The sequence below is a fragment of the Colletotrichum costaricense genome, assembly GCF_030867565.1.
Source record: "Colletotrichum costaricense strain IMI 309622 chromosome Unknown Scaffold_12.1, whole genome shotgun sequence".
NCBI lineage: Eukaryota > Fungi > Ascomycota > Sordariomycetes > Glomerellales > Glomerellaceae > Colletotrichum > Colletotrichum costaricense.
The window spans coordinates 469,853-485,334 of NW_026848241.1; the positions used below are offsets into that span (position 1 = coordinate 469,853).

Here is a 15,482-nt window from a genome sequence, read left to right on the forward strand (position 1 = left end):
TATACAGCCAAAGCGTCTTAAGTTTACATGTACCGATTTATCTTACTCCAGGTATGCAATCAGTGTTATTCAACTTATAAGCCTTCTTAAAGACCTTGATCTACGCGTTTTGATGCTGAACGTTTTTCAAGAATGTTATCCTGTTGCTAGCAGTTTATGCTTTCATAAGAATCATCAGCTGTCAAGGAGCTCATGTGATAGCACCGAGCTGTACCTGTAGGCCAACAAAAGCTCAAGTAACAAAGCTCGACTGATAGTTGTCTTGAGCAAATGGTTCCTCACCTCTTTCTATCCGCCACCGATTTGTCGCCTCTAACGGCCCCGGCAATCCCTTGAACAACCACCCCCATTTCCTCATAAACCCTTCCGACATCTCCCATCCCGATATATCCCAAGTCGGCGACCACGCAATCATACCACGTCGTTCCATTTCATCATCAGGAAAGCCCTCATAAAGTCCCCCGACGCAGTCTGCCCACAGGTCGTCCTCATCAAAAGTGCCAGCGGCCTGGATCAAACTATCTCGCGCCTGCGGACAAGGAAACATATCGATCCAGTCACTGTGAAGCACTGTCTGTTGAGTGATAGTGGGTAGGAGTGTTGAGGGGAGAAGTCCAGGGTTGTTAGGGTAGGGAACGACGTGGAAGATTTCTTCTGCGCAGTCTAGGGGTGTGGTGAGGATGTCTGAGATTAGGGTGCGGTTGGCGGCCATGGCGCGTACGGCGTTGTATTGGAGGAGTGTGATGAGGTGGTCTGGGCAGAGGGGGAAGATGATGTGGAGTTGGTTCCTCTTGGATCTCTCTGGGAGAAGGGGATTTCTTGCGTTATATAGATTTTTGACACGGGATGCTGGGACTGTAGAGAAGGATTCCTGTTTGATATCCCAACATTCTACCACGGCTTCTGATTTGATGAGTGATTTGGCTGCGGCATTGACTGCTTCGGGTTTATTTGCTAAGGCTTTACGTTTGCCTACTCTGCTGTTAATTTCGATAACTGAGTACCTGGCGTGAGCCTCGCTTACGGTATGCTCTTGTGTTGAGTCTAGTCTGTGCTTTTCTTCTTGCTGCGGCATTTGTGGTCCCTGTCCAGTCGTCTTGTCCACTTGTCGCCTAAATCCGGTGAGCAAGGCCTATCATGATATGTCCGAGCGGCACGTACCTCGGCCAACTGCGGCATGGAGGAGAGTTGAATGCATGGTGCCGTTGTCATCGTGATTCTATCGGACCACGAGACCGGTGATGAACGACGTAAATTCCCTGAGGATCATGTAGGATGCTCGAAATCACGAGTCTGGCGCTCGGGAACGGGGGAATCGATGTCGACCATGTCAGCAATTGAGGCACAGACAACAGAGGCTAGTTGATGCTTTGATGAGATATCATTGGTCAGTCCACCAGATACCAACTCGAGCCGGTCAAGTGTCATGCAACCTGCTCACCTCCATGGCTGACAACTAGGAAGCCCCATATTTTATGCAGCTGGCTCACTTCCTCAGTCAGCATTTTCCTATTGGTCCATCAACTCACCCTCAACCCGGATATTGCATGATTGGTTATCGATCATGCAGGTTGCTCACAACGCTTGATACCTGCAAGAAGATCCGAGATCCAAGTATCCTGGAAATTGAGCAATCGAATGGATATAAATATGGCAGCACCGACGCAGAGTCTTTGTGTCGTCCAGATCATGCAATTCAATCAAACACATTATATCATCTCCTTCTTGCCATCATAACTCCATAACCCATACCTCAGCTTCACCAAGGGCTCTTTTGCAATATGAGCTTCCATCCCGACTCTCTTCCTGACCTTGATGGCAAGGTCTTCATAGTCACGGGTGGTAACTCCGGCATGCAAGTCTAACCCTCGACTAGCTTATCTACAAGTCCAAATCACTAATGTTTCCACATCATAGGGGCTACTACACCGTATCCCACCTCGCAGAACACGGCGCTCATGTTTACATGTGTTCCCGATCCCTAGAAAAAGGCACAGAAGCCATTGCGAGCATCAAAAAAACACACCCCTCGGCCAATATCGACCTTTTACAAATGGATCTTATGAACCTCACTAGCGTTGTCGCAGCAGCCAAGCACTTCCTCACCCTTGAGACAACCCTACATGGCCTGGTCAACAACGCAGGTATCATGGCGGCACCATTTGACATGACAAAAGACGGGCACGAAGCCGAGTGGCAAACCAACTACCTGTCTCACTGGGTCTTCACAGAGCACTTACTCCCAGTAATGCTCAAGACATCAAGAACGCTTCCTCCCGGCAGTGTACGCATCGTCAACCTCACTTCATCAGGTCACTTAGGCGCACCCAAGACTGGCATCAACTTTGACAACCTGAACCTCAAGGATGAAGGTCCATGGCAACGGTACGGTCAGAGTAAAGTCGCCAACATTCTGCACGCCAAAACCCTGCACAAGATTTACGGCTCCGGCTCAGAGAATGATGAGGGCGAAATTTGGACTTCATCCGTGCATCCTGGTCTTGTTGAGACGAACCTCTCGACGTCGGTAGAGCCGTCCGAGAAGGGCGTGTTGAGCATCCTATCGGCCTTGCGTGTGTTCAAGATGTTTTGGTCTGCCGACAAAGGCTCGTGGAATAGTCTGTTCTGTGCGGCAAGCCAGGATATGAAGGCGGAGCAAAGTGGTATGTACACTGACATCTATCACCGGTGTGGTGAACCATGGTGGGAGAGTAGTGCGGCGAGGGACGAGAAACTCGCAGAGAAGTTGGACAAGTGGACTAGGGATGTGATGAGTACAGAAGGATGGATTGAGTGATTGTGTCGTCTATTCCTCTCATTGGGATTATGGTTGATCTTGCATCTGGTTTCTTTCGATCGCAGTTAATTGAGCCTCTAGGCTAAAATTTCGGGTCCATTTATACACTGCAGTTTGCAGCTATTGCTCCATCTGCTTCAACAGAGCAGCGTTAGACTGCGCTGTCGAGGTTAATCGCACCTGAGGAGCAAAAGCCCTCGGCAGGGATTGGGCCGCACTGTGAGTGGCAAGTGAAGGCTAGCATAATACCGTGGCTCGTTGGGCGGCTTCGGAGTAGCGAATCCAGAAATGCCAGGATCTAGGAGGTTTGAATAACTAAGCGTAGGACGGATCATGCTTGGTAATTTTAGGGCGTCCTCGTAAATTTGAACCTTTGCTCGATTACTTGAGTCCTTTCCGCCAGCAACCAAAGCTTTGGTCATTCTAGCTGGCGTCTCAGTCGCTTTGACAAGTCGGCTACCGTTATCGTCGAGTTCCATAAGACCCTAGTCTCAGCCATCCTTCGTGGCCCCGCATACACCGAGACGTTCAGCACCCACCTGTCTGAGTTCTCGTGGAGAATCAAAAGATTCTAAGCAACAATACATCTGTACATGGTTGATCAATGGGACATGCAGTCACTTTGGGAAAGCCGCCATGTGTGACTCTCAATAGAAACAGACGAGGATCCGGAAGTCTCCAAGTTGTATGGCATGTTATCCACGACCTTGATGTGTCAGTTGAAGAAAACCAGGATGCGATTTTAATTTCGGCTAATGATTCAATGCAGAAAACCTGACATTTGGAATCCTATCCGTGGAAAAACACATACCTCCAGATACGCAGAGACTACCGGGCTGGTGCATCTTCGGTGAAGCAAGCAGTGTATTGGCGGCCTCTTAATAATCGCTGTTTCTTGCCGCTGATACGTACCGATTAGGACTTTTTGGAAGCAAGGCTCCTCCGGGCAATTCTCCCGAGTTGTTGCATCTTCAACGCCGGCCCGGCGAATTTGTACATCCCTGTCAACGTCCCCCCAATGATAAACCCGCCGGCTTTGGCTTCCGATGATCTGCACTCCAGGCCTTGGCATCGAAATGCAGAAGTGTATCACTATTATTCGATAACCTCGAAAAGAATAGGCACCGAGCAGTGATAGTGCGAAACCCAGTTCACCACCACAGTCGTCAAAGAGAAGGACATAAGCCAGGAAGCACAATTTTGGCAAAAATCCAAACACTTGGGTTCATCATTCGTTTCCAGTATTCAACTACAGGCGTGCAAATGAGGCAATGAGTCCACGCTCTCGCCAGAAGACAGTCCTCGTAACAGGGTAAGAGCGAAGCATGATCCCGATAGCCCTCACAGATCAACCAACAAAGTCACTAGCTGTTCCCCGGGCGGTATAGGTCATGCACTGTGTCAGGCGTTCCGGAAACGAGGTATCGTCCGCAGGAAAACTAAACAATCCTGGAAATGAAGAGCCGTTGACGTGTATCAGGACTCCATGTCATCGCTACAGCTCGCAGAGAAGATGTGATCGCTGAACTAATTGCCGAAGGCTTTGACGCGCTGCAGTTGGACGTGGCGAGCGAGGAGAGCATAGCTGCCTGCCATACAGAAGTCCAAGATAGAACGGGAGGCAGGCTGGATATCCTGGTCAACAACGCGTAAGTACACGTCAAGCGGCACCCTTAACACTTCATTCCTTCATTCGATCGCACTTTTTGTTAATGCTGCTGCTCGCGCAGTGGACGAATTCACATCTCCCCCGCCACAGATCTATCCATCCCAGACGTCCGCGCCAACTTCGACACGAACGTCTTCGGCATCATGGCGATGGTCAAAGCCTTCGCGGACGATCTCATCGCGGCCCAAGGCCTAATAATCAACATCTCCTCCTGCGCCGCCGTGACGCCGTACATGTTCGCATCGGTCTACTGCGCCAGCAACGGCGCCATCGCAAGCTACAGCCGCACTCTGAGGCAGGAGCTGCGACCGTTTGGGGTCCGCGTCATGGTCGTCGTGGCGGGCACCGTCAAGTCCAGGATCGCTGAGAAGCCGCAGCCTAGTCTCTCGCCGGGCTCGCTCTACGCGAAGATGAGCGATTTGTATGAGCGATACGTACACCTGAGCCAGGAGGAGGGGGCAACGGATACAGATGCTTTTGCGGAGGAGCTGGTTGGGAATGCGCTGAAGCCTGAGGGCTGGCTTTTCGGACGGTCGGATTGGTTGTGGTGTGGTGGTATGTCGAGGAAGATATGGTTGGCATTACGACTGTCTGGGGAATGGGTCATTGATTGGCAGACTTGGAAGATGTTTGGGCTGGAGAAACTACAGAGATTAGTCGAGGATGAGAGAATCGCGAACGATGCAAAGCGCGACTAACTGTCATCATGTTTCTAGATCATGGCCTGGGATAAGTGGTTGTTCGTTATGTTGTCGGCTTACTAAGGTATACTAAGGATCATAGTAAAATGTATCTAATGAGAGGTTGGATGCTGAAGGAAATACGCAACTTACATTGCTAGTTTGAACGGGCAACTTTTTGGATGACATTTTCGCTAAATAAATCTGATAGTACCAGGAAGAGTCGTTGTTTAACATTTCTAAGGGGAGATGTGCCCTGTTAAGGGGCTTCTAAAGTATTTAATAATTACATCAGGTGTATCGCATGTCTAATAATTATTGTAACCTCCAGCCATTTTTTATCCGCCCAGCATCGACAAAGAATCATTCGTGAACTTTACCGCCAGGTAGCTGTGTCGGAACCAGGACATCGGAGCCAAATTTGCTTCCCCAGAACAGAGAACGTGCTGCAGAGAGACCCAGAAACAGAGAAACGGACTTCAATGCCCCGTAGCTTCTGATGGTTTCTCTTCCCTGGTCGGGTTTGCCGCTTCCACATTATCCTGGTTGCCCAGCTTGATAGCCGAGCCTTCTATTCTAATCCACTCGATCCCGAAGGCTAGGAAAAAAGCCACACCAGCTGAGGCAACAGCGACGAACTTTTCAGCGACACGTTAGCGAATCTGGAAACGCGAAGTCGGGTGTTAGAGATAGGGGCCTCACGTGTGTCTGAGCAATGGCAGAGTTGTACGACTCCATAATGGGGTCGAAAAGCGAGGGAAAGTATTTGTCCACAATGGCTCGTACGTTTGCGATACCGCTCCGGTAAAGTAGTTGTATCTGGTCGTGACTCAGCGCAGCTCGCGAGGCGAGCTGGCTCTCCAGACGCGCGTGGAAAATGGCACCGGCAATGACCTGCGTGACGGTAGCCCCAAGGAACTGGGCAAAGATGTTGAGAGAGACGCCGATGGGCAGGAGGTCGGCGCGGTCCTTGAGCGCTAGTTGGACCATTAGAGATGGCATCTGCATGGAGAAGCCGACGCCCAGGCCCTGAATGACCTGGAATCCGATCCATTGGCTCGATGGGGTATTGGAGACGGTGAACTGGGTGTATAGAGCAGCTGCGGTACACATCAAGACGGGCCCGACAAAGAACCAAGGGTTGTAAAAACGGATCTTGAGGGCTGTGGTGACGCGTCAGAGGCCATTACGTGAGCGAGGGGATTGGGAATGTACGAACCAATTCCACCTGCGCAAATCGTTCCTACGATTTGTGATATGACGGACGGCAGCACCCTTATGCCGCTCTCAAAGGGACTAGCGCCCTGGACTGCCTGGAACCACTCCGGGAGGTAGTAAGACGAGACGGATAGAGCACCAAGATGGCAGAAGGAGAAGATGACACTGAGCAGGACGGTGCGTCTTGTGACTAGCACACCAGGGATCATGGCCGAGTCTCCTAAGCGCGATTCCCAGATGCCGAAGAGACACAGCATGACGATTGATCCAACCAAAAGGCCAATAATTGTTGCCGACTTCCAAGGATACGAATTCCCGCCCAACTGTAGGGCGAGGATCAACATGAATATACCCGGGACGCAAATGAACGACCCAACGAGATCCAGACTCAAAATTTTCCTTATGGTGGTCGTTGGCTTACCTTTTCGTTGCGGCAACTTGAAGAAGAAGAACATGGCGAGCAGGGTGACGGCGCCACCGGGTAGATTGATCCAGAAACACCAGCGCCAGGTGACCTTCTCGGTGAAGGCGCCGCCGATGATGGGGGCGAGAATCAGACCCAGAGCAAAGCAGCTGCTGCACAGGCCGATGTATAACGGCCTACGCTGGGGTGATGATATGGTCAAGACGACGGCGAGCCCTCCGCTGGTGACCGCAGCTGCGCCGATGCCTGAGACGGCACGGCCGACGATGAAGACTTCGCTTGTAGATGCCCAGCCGCAAATGGCACTACCGACGAGGAAGACGAAGAAAAAGCCTTGATAGACCCAGCGGAGCGAGAACACACTGGCCATTTTGCCCGCCAAGGGGGTGAGCGAGCAGACCGCCAAGGTGTAGGCTGCTGGATACCATGATATGTGTGATGTGTTCTGAAATTCGGATGTGATGGAGGGAATGGCCTGGCAAGAGCAAAGTCAGATATTTCCCCGACTGGGAAGAAAGAGAGACAGAAAAAGCGAGAGCGATTGTGTGTATTGCCGGGGCGACGAACCGTTCCGATGACATAGACATCGAGAGCCATGACAAAGGCGCCGAAGCAGACGCCAATAAGAACCATGTATAGCTTGAAGCCGTGCAGCTCCGAGCAGGCGACGCCGAACTGCTTGATGTTGTCTGCGTTGTTCGTCGCGGACGCTGGCGCCGATTCTACCACGGCTTCGCTCGCCTCACCATTTCTGTTTCGGCCATCTAATGGCGATGATACTGATGCTATTGCAGTCATCCTTGTCTTCAGCCTTCAGCTATATTTGTGTATGGAGCGCTCAGATAATAACGGGATATGACAAAAAGCAAAGAGCAGAGAGCGAGAAGCAAAAGAGAGGAGCGACAATATCTGCAACGATTCTAACGTCGAGAAACTTTTTTGATTGAGACACAAGGAATATTGAATGATGTTGGAAGGGAGAACCGATCGAAATTCGCCGGTTCAGCAGCATATTTGCCCACACTTGTCTGCCTGGCCTTTCAGGATCCAAGCGGCACAGCACTCCGGCGTTCAGCCCTTCATGAAGTGCCCTCAGCAATTGGCCGTTTGCTCAGTTTTCGTCCTCTGCTGATTCTTCCATTGGTGCGGCAAATTACAAGAGGTACTCTGTGTTACGACCCAACATGAATAGCCAAGACCAAGGTCTGACCCGCAGGACCACTGCCTGCGGATATGGCGTATTCTATTCCGATAAAAACAAACGAGAGAAAGAAATGACTCTTAAGATTTAAGAAAATTTTAAATCAATCATGTAAAGATAAATAAGATTATGAACGGTCGTAATAGGGCTACAAGTACTCATATCAAGGAATAACCGCTTATTTCGTTTAATGACGAGGAGCCCGACTTATGCAAAAGGTAATAGCTACGTGGAGTGTCTTAAACACAGAGGTGAGAATCAGGCCTCTTTACGATCTTTGAATCACTACCGTTGAAGATTTCTTGACGGAGGTATGGAAAGACTAGACAAAGGGCGTTTGGGGAAACTGGTGCTCTGCTAGCTAGGTGATATTGCATCGATAACGCCGGAGTCAAACCGTGTATACCATCCAAAATTATTCTTCTCTAGGCTTTGATCTAGCGTGATTGCAGAATGCGACTGATATCAAACTGGAAGACAGCCCTGAGAATGATTCCGGCCCCGCTCAGGTACGCTGCAGATCCCCGTGCCTGTTGGCAAGCCATATGTACTTCCCCTCTGTCCGTTCGTAATTACTCTATTGGGTGCACTGCACATCGTCGCAGCACGTGATTCGACCGACGTTGAGATCGTTGCATTGAATAGAACCACAGAAGTTCTTCTTAGCACCGCCTGAGCCGCAGGTCTTGTCGCACTTGATCTGTTGGCAAGACGCGCTAACACCGGCGGTATAAATGACGGCGGCGACGAAAGCAATAGTGATATTGGTGAACTGCATGTTGATGATGTGTTTCTGTAGGGCTGGTTGTATCTTGAGAGTTTCTTGGAGACCTTGCACGGCGGTCAGTCCGAGGATCTAGCTATATTCACGACTCGGAGATCTACTGACAAGAGGGCGGTAGTGCTGATAGTTCTGGGGAATAATGATGAGTTGATGTGTACAAATGATATGGATTGAGGAATCCGCAGTGCTGTGCTGTGGATATCGTCTGTTTTATACTTGATTGACCGTTGAGAACAAGGAGATCCGGAGGGATTCTGAAGTTTGATACTAGTCACTCCCTCGAATGCATCGAGTGTCTAGCTGTTTGGAATGGCATACCCTGTCAACTATCTCAGTAGTATCACTCTCTGAAGAACTATCCAATTATGAAACTAACTCGGAAGCCATGCTTAGACATCGCAAACCCCTAGCAAATGCATTGCAACAGGATAGCGTATAAACTAAGCGAACCCTTCCACCCCAGCCGCACATACCGGCGACTTACAGCTGTCAGACGAACATGAGACGATCGTATCGAGTCATGCCATAGCTTTAAACTCTTCTCTGAAACGCGAGCAGAACAAGGGAACATTTCGACTCAGCTGCCTAGCCGTGTTCCAAAAGTCCGCTGCTAGCTCGCGGTGTACGCAATCTCATTTCGCTTTCGCGTGTCAAGAACGTGACAAGAATAGAACCATGACCGGACTGTTGATTCCCTGGAGGCATGAATGAGCCTCTAAGGCCGGCATGGTAGGCCTGGAGGTTGCCGGCCTGGAGGAAGGGACACGACTCAGAACGAGCAATTTTACTTTTGCTGGATCACTCGATGACTAAGATCATTGGGTCACTCTGGTGAGTTGAGCAAGCAATGAGCCAGATGAGCCGACTTCACCAACAGGCTGGGGAGATGAACTGTTTACACAGAACACGCTCAAAACTCGGTTGGTAGCATTCGCTGAGGACAGCTCTGAAATATTTACTTTAATCTAAGTATTCACCCAGAGACGTAGAGTTTTCAATCCATCGTCATGCACTGCCCAGAGTAGCAACACCTTGGACGTTCCTTGAGCCTTTGCAGTGTTGTGGCTGCGTGACCTCGTTGACAGGGAGTACGAGACTGAGGCACGGAAGTCATGGATACGTAGCAAGAAGCAGATTGGCGGCACGGACGCCAAACCGTGACCACGATGGTGCGAGGTATAGGAAACAGCTCATACCCATATACTGAGTGTACGATCCCGTGAATAAAAACACCCTTTCTGGGCTTACTCATGCTTCTGCTTAAGTACAAGTCAAGCCGCCTAAGGTGAGGCAATCACCGTAACGATTGTGCTAGGTCTACCAGACACCAACTATCTCTGGCGACAAATATCAGTTCGGATTTACAAGCATCCAATCCTTAGTGTTGTTGGGCTCTCTTTGTAATACAACAAGAAGGAGGCATTTTCTTTTAGTCCTGGTCGGTTCTCTGTACTATCTTAGACCACGCTGCGTAGGTCAGTGTAGTTAGCTGGTGTTTCGCTGAGGTTGAGGACTCTGATCCTCAATTCGACAAAGTCCTACCTAGACAGCATTAACGATATTAACCTCACATAGAATACAACCCACGGAGAACGTTTGGAGACACAACATTTTTATCCCCGATTACCAAACTATTTTGGATCACCCTATATCAATTATGTGCCTCTTTCATGCCCCAACTCCAAAATGAGACCCTGCGCTGTTTCCGAAGAAGCTACGAGAAACAACACTTCCGCTCATGTATTACCTCGCTTTGAACGGGAAGTATTCATCACGGGTGCCTTTTGAATCTTTCAGCAGATCAACCTGCTTCAATGGCCCAGGGTGCATCGCCTCCAGATTAGGCAGGATTTTACTGGCAGGTGTACGAAGTCCGACATCCGTCTGAGCTAGAAATTAACGACATGTTCCGGAAGGTCATCTAGTACCAGGTTTCAGACGCAGAAACCTTGCAAGAGTTAGAGCAAGGTAGTATGATGCGTTGCATCACACGAAACGATATGGCGAAAGCGTTCCCAATGGAACCAATTGGGTATTCATTCTCCCCGTATGTGCAACAAGTTGCTTGCCAATCTCCAAGACACCAAAAGCTGCTTTTTCAACAGCTTGCGTCCGAACCAAACGAGGCTTGAGATAGCTTATCCTTAATTCGAGGGATAATCGTCGGAAATAGGCAGATGTTCCAGGAGATGGTCAGATTCATAGAAGACAGGGACATCCGGCCGGCAGCAGACGATGTGAAGTTCTCATTAAAAGATTTCAAACTGGCCATCGGAAGGCTTCAAAAGATGGAGCACTTCTCTAAAGACATCATAGAAGTTTAGTCCTGGCAAATACTGTATGGATTGCAACTATGAGGTCTGAATAGAAGACAGCTTGTCCTTTTACACATCCTCTCATCATTGAGAGGGTAAAAGCTGCCAGAAAGATAATGACTGGTTTCTCCGTCTAGCATAAGTGGCTAGGAAATCACCTTCAAAGTGGAAGAAGAGAATTCGATTTCTCCCCAGAGTATTGTTCTGGTCGTCAGAATTGAGTTTGTATCAGTAAGTTGAGTCATTGTCACTAAGCATCCGGTCGCTCACCAGGCCAGAACGCGTGCTACAAAATTGGTTGCTGTCCTCCTCCGACCTAGACGCGGCGTCCAATGCCATCAAGCAAGCATAGGACGAGGTGAACCAGTCGTCCGATGCCTTTGGCTTATCATGTCAGTTGCCCATTTGAATAGTGTGAGAGGAAGCTGATGCATTCAAGCTCAACGCCATATGCAAGCCGGCCTGCAAGAGATGCTCGAGCGTTTCAACGCTCCAGGCCGCCGGTGGAACGAAACACTTCATCAGATGACCGATCGGATCGACCGTAAGCCCTTTTCCTAAGCACCCGGACTCTGCTAACGTGCAGGGCTGCCCTGCAACTACAAGCATGTTGCACTGATGTAGCAGTTCAAGAGAGCTCCGGACGTTTGCCAAAGACGCTCAAGGACCTTTACCAAGAGATATCCACAAACATTGAAGAATACGAAGCCTAGTCGGATCGGCGAACTACCCAAAATGCCCAGAGCTGGCTACTTTGCGGGGGGGAACAACCGTATCAGTAGTTTTCCTTGAAGCAGTAACCAATGCCCTCACGGCATGGGCTCAGTTGTACGTTAAGTTCGGTCTCTTGAAGCTGTTCTTCAGAAGACAAGATCACACGTCACGTAATGTCTGATCCTCCGTTATGCTATCGTACCCTGAGGCTGCATACTTGTGCATTCAGACAGACGAGGAAGGAAAAAGAAGAATTCGAGATGTCCACGAACACCCTCTTACATGGATAACCTCAGAGCGAGGCATCTCTGCAGACTAAGACTTTTCTTGGAAAAATTTGACAGTTTCTTAACAGTATCATGAAATGTGTTACCCCTGGTTTTGGTCGAGTAGTCCCAGCCATCCTTGTAATGTTTCTCGTAATGCAACTAACCCCTCTCTCCTTTACCTACTGGGTACTAATCTCTTCAACAGATCCGACATTAACTTCATCACAGCAGGTTCCTTCTCATCCTTCTCGTTGACACTTGCCACCGATGAGACATCCGTGTCAGCTTTACCACCTGCACCCAGCCCATCAACACTCCCGCTCGCACTCTCGTTGCTGGACGACGTCTCTGTGGACTCCTTGGCCAGCTCGTCCGTCGTTACCCCCGAGGATGTCGGGGCAGGACGACCACCGACACGCTCCAGCAGCTCCGCCGGCAGCTTATTGACCACGAGACGCACAAGGTCCGCAGTAGACGCACCGCCCGGGATCGTCATGACCGGCACGTCTACGCCCAGCTCCTTGAGGAACCACGAGCGCATCTCGGCGGCGACCAGGCTGTCGACGCCCATCTCCACGAACAGCGTCGCGTCGTAGATGCTGTCGGCGTCGGGCAGGAACTTGAGCGCCTGTGAGTTGGCCTTGAAGGTGGCCAGCAGGATGCTCTTGGCCTGGCCCATGGTCTTCGCCGCCTCGAGTAGCTGTCGCACGGACACGGCGTTGCCGTTGCCGCCGCTGCCGCTGCTAGAGAGCTTCTGTCCCATCTCAAGGATCAGCAAGCCGAGACGGGGGTTGCTAGACCAGTAGACATGTTTGGCATGCTCGGTGGTGATGGGGACGATGCCGTTTCATCAACTCCAGAGTGTTGCTTTAAGTATAAGACAAGGTGCTAGAATACGAACACAAACTCTTCATTCTCCAAATCCGTCAAATTGTCGAACGCTCTCGCACCAACATTCTCCTCAGCCTGCTCCTCCCCGGCGGCAGCCATCTCGTGCCCATTATCCCCAGCTATCTGCGCAGCCTGCTCTTGCTTGGCCTTCTCAGCCTCGGCCGCGGAGAACAAACTGGTGTCGATGATGACGGCGCTCTTTCCCATGGCCACACGGCGCTTGCTGTGCGAGCGGTTGAGGAAGGCGAGATAGAGGCTGACGAGGACGACAAGCACGACAATGACACAGTAGAGAACGAGATTGGACGTCAGGCCGCGGGTGTATCTGGGTGCTTCAGCAGGCTTGTAGAGCAACGGCCCAACGACGTTGCCAACTGATTGGCCAATGAAGAGGACGGCAGATGTGCACTTTCGCTTGGTGTCGCCGGCTGTGTTTGCGGCTGACCAGGAGTAGATGAGGGGTGCTGGACATTTGTCAGTCAAAGGATATCAAGCTGAGTGAGTGTGGGCTGGAAAGGCTTACTGATTCCCGGGTAGACAGAGATGAGATAGTATCCCACTAGTCGAGCGGCTTGCTGACCGCTGGTGGGAAGGACCATTAACATGACGCAGCCAGCAATGGGCGGGACGCAAAGCCCGGCAATTACTGGGCCCTTCTTATGGATCTTGGTAGCTATCCACGAGCCTCCGACTGTGGCGACGAGCTGGACGAAGCCAAAGGGAATGTTGAAGAGGATGGTCTGGAAGGAGTCAAAGCCAAAGGACTTGATGATAAGAGGGCCGAATGTGGAGATTCCACCAGACGGGATTCTGCCATCCATTAGTCCTTGTGATTACCTGTACAAAGGGGTGAAGACACTGACGAGATGGAAAAGACGAGTGAGAACCAGCACCACGTCTTGATATCCAACATGCTCTCTCTGAAATGATCCCATCGCCACTCACGGGACATGACACCCTGTTGGTTCATGCGGAGACGCTCAATGGCAATAAGCTTGTCATGATCGTTGAGGAACTTGGCCTCGACGGGAGAATCGGGCATGTAGAGAAACATGATAACGGAAAAGACCACAGTGATGATACCGAAAAAGATGAAGATGATCTATTCGGACTAGTTAGTATTTGAGGTGTATGACTACATGTGTATCGCTCAAGTTGAGGACCTACTTGGTACTCCTTGAGGGGAGAAGAGATATGTCCGAGGCCGTAGGTAATGAGACTACCAAACTATGGGGTGTTAGCAAAGCTACAAAGGGGCTCGAGATCAACATCGCGTACCATGTTGGTGAAGCCGTTCATGGCATACCAGTAGCTAATTCTCAGCGTCTGCTCACGTCGCCGCCACCACATTTGCGTAATACCCACAAACGCCGGTGCAACGCTAGACTCGAACGCCCCAAGAAAGAGTCTTGCAGCCAAAAGCCCACCAAAGTTATGCGCCGCCGCCATGCAAGAAAGAGTGATGCCCCAAAAGGCAACCATGCAGCTGGTGAATTTGCCAACGGGCAACTTGACCAGCAGCCATGCGAGCGGGAATTGCATCACCAGTTGAGCGAGGTAGACGACGGACCCGAGCCACGAGTATTGGTCCCCGACGAGCCCGGTATCCTCGATGAGGCCAAAGACGGAGGCGTAGGCGAGGGTGGACTTGTCGATGCCCTGGAGGAAGTAGACGAAGAGCATCAGGGGAAGGATGACGAGGTCGATCTTGCGCAGGACGCGGGCGTTGTCTGCGGGCGTGACGACTACGCGGTCCTCTGGCGAGGCGCCTGATTTGCCCAGTAGCTCTGCGGCGGCATCGCGGCGGTGGGTTATCGTTTCTTGGTGGGCGGGTGCGTGTTCGACTTGGTCTACCGGGGCCTTGTTTTGGTCCTCGTTTGTCGCCATGTTGACAGGACTTCTCTGGCAAAGTGTCTCTAGCTGCAATGTGATGGACTGATTCCACTTCAGGGGCGAAGGAAAGTTACGACAAGAACGCAGAACTTCAATGGAACATGAGAGTAATATGCATGGTATTGGAGAGAGAACCCGGGGATTATAGATATGAGCGGCATTTGTCCCAAACCATGTCGGCTGATACACTGGCTGCGAGTCGGTCGCCGAGAAGGGGGTTCGACAAGGGTGCTAGTAGTTAGTGCGATTTTCTTCAGACATCGGAACACGGTTCTGGTAATAACGGCAGGGGAACTCGGCCAAGGTGGCTAGCAGGCCGTCCTTGAGCCGCTAAAGGCTTGTTTCCGTAGATGACGCTGAGGGTCAATTCCCCCATTGGCCTTTTTCTTTTTCGTATTACACTGAAATTTGATACGACGGCACCACACTTTGCTCGATCGACTTCTTCCTGTGAGTGTTGGGATGATGGGCTCGGGTTGACGTCGTACATCACGTCTCTTGACTCGGATATTTCAGCGCGTAGAACTACGTCGTTGGACTACAGCACAGCGCTACAAACACTGGACCTCCACGCCTTCCGCGCATCTCTCAAGACGGGGGCGGTCAACGAGTGCCGTGTCACAGACA

At 50.8% G+C, this 15,482-nt stretch overlaps 6 protein-coding genes across 6 annotated transcripts; 2 read left to right on the top strand and 4 right to left on the bottom strand.

Annotated features, from left to right (window-relative positions):
- Positions 1-232: 232 nt before the first annotated feature.
- Positions 233-1,212, bottom strand: CCOS01_11112 (uncharacterized protein; the record flags this gene model as incomplete). Its single annotated transcript, XM_060459265.1, has 3 exons — positions 233-972; positions 1,025-1,112; positions 1,162-1,212. The coding sequence occupies 3 exons, from the start codon at positions 1,210-1,212 to the stop codon at positions 233-235; spliced, it is 879 nt and encodes a 292-aa protein (XP_060309997.1).
- An 841-nt stretch (positions 1,213-2,053) lies between these two features.
- On the top strand, positions 2,054-2,797 carry CCOS01_11113 (uncharacterized protein; the record flags this gene model as incomplete). Its single annotated transcript, XM_060459266.1, has 1 exon — positions 2,054-2,797. One exon carries the CDS (start codon positions 2,054-2,056, stop codon positions 2,795-2,797), a length of 744 nt encoding a protein of 247 aa, XP_060309998.1.
- A 1,271-nt stretch (positions 2,798-4,068) lies between these two features.
- On the top strand, positions 4,069-5,164 carry CCOS01_11114 (short chain dehydrogenase/reductase; the record flags this gene model as incomplete). Its single annotated transcript, XM_060459267.1, has 3 exons — positions 4,069-4,109; positions 4,306-4,446; positions 4,528-5,164. 3 exons carry the CDS (start codon positions 4,069-4,071, stop codon positions 5,162-5,164), a joined length of 819 nt encoding a protein of 272 aa, XP_060309999.1.
- Positions 5,165-5,625: 461 nt separating this feature from the next.
- Positions 5,626-7,586, bottom strand: CCOS01_11115 (uncharacterized protein; the record flags this gene model as incomplete). Its single annotated transcript, XM_060459268.1, has 4 exons — positions 5,626-5,784; positions 5,849-6,309; positions 6,366-7,263; positions 7,356-7,586. 4 exons carry the CDS (start codon positions 7,584-7,586, stop codon positions 5,626-5,628), a joined length of 1,749 nt encoding a protein of 582 aa, XP_060310000.1.
- Positions 7,587-8,566: 980 nt separating this feature from the next.
- On the bottom strand, positions 8,567-8,767 carry CCOS01_11116 (uncharacterized protein; the record flags this gene model as incomplete). Its single annotated transcript, XM_060459269.1, has 1 exon — positions 8,567-8,767. One exon carries the CDS (start codon positions 8,765-8,767, stop codon positions 8,567-8,569), a length of 201 nt encoding a protein of 66 aa, XP_060310001.1.
- A 3,479-nt stretch (positions 8,768-12,246) lies between these two features.
- On the bottom strand, positions 12,247-15,030 carry CCOS01_11117 (major facilitator superfamily transporter; the record flags this gene model as incomplete). The annotated part of the gene is made up of 7 exons (XM_060459270.1): positions 12,247-12,865; positions 12,973-13,426; positions 13,486-13,772; positions 13,826-14,064; positions 14,130-14,189; positions 14,241-14,864; positions 15,028-15,030. The coding sequence occupies 7 exons, from the start codon at positions 15,028-15,030 to the stop codon at positions 12,247-12,249; spliced, it is 2,286 nt and encodes a 761-aa protein (XP_060310002.1).
- Positions 15,031-15,482: the final 452 nt, after the last annotated feature.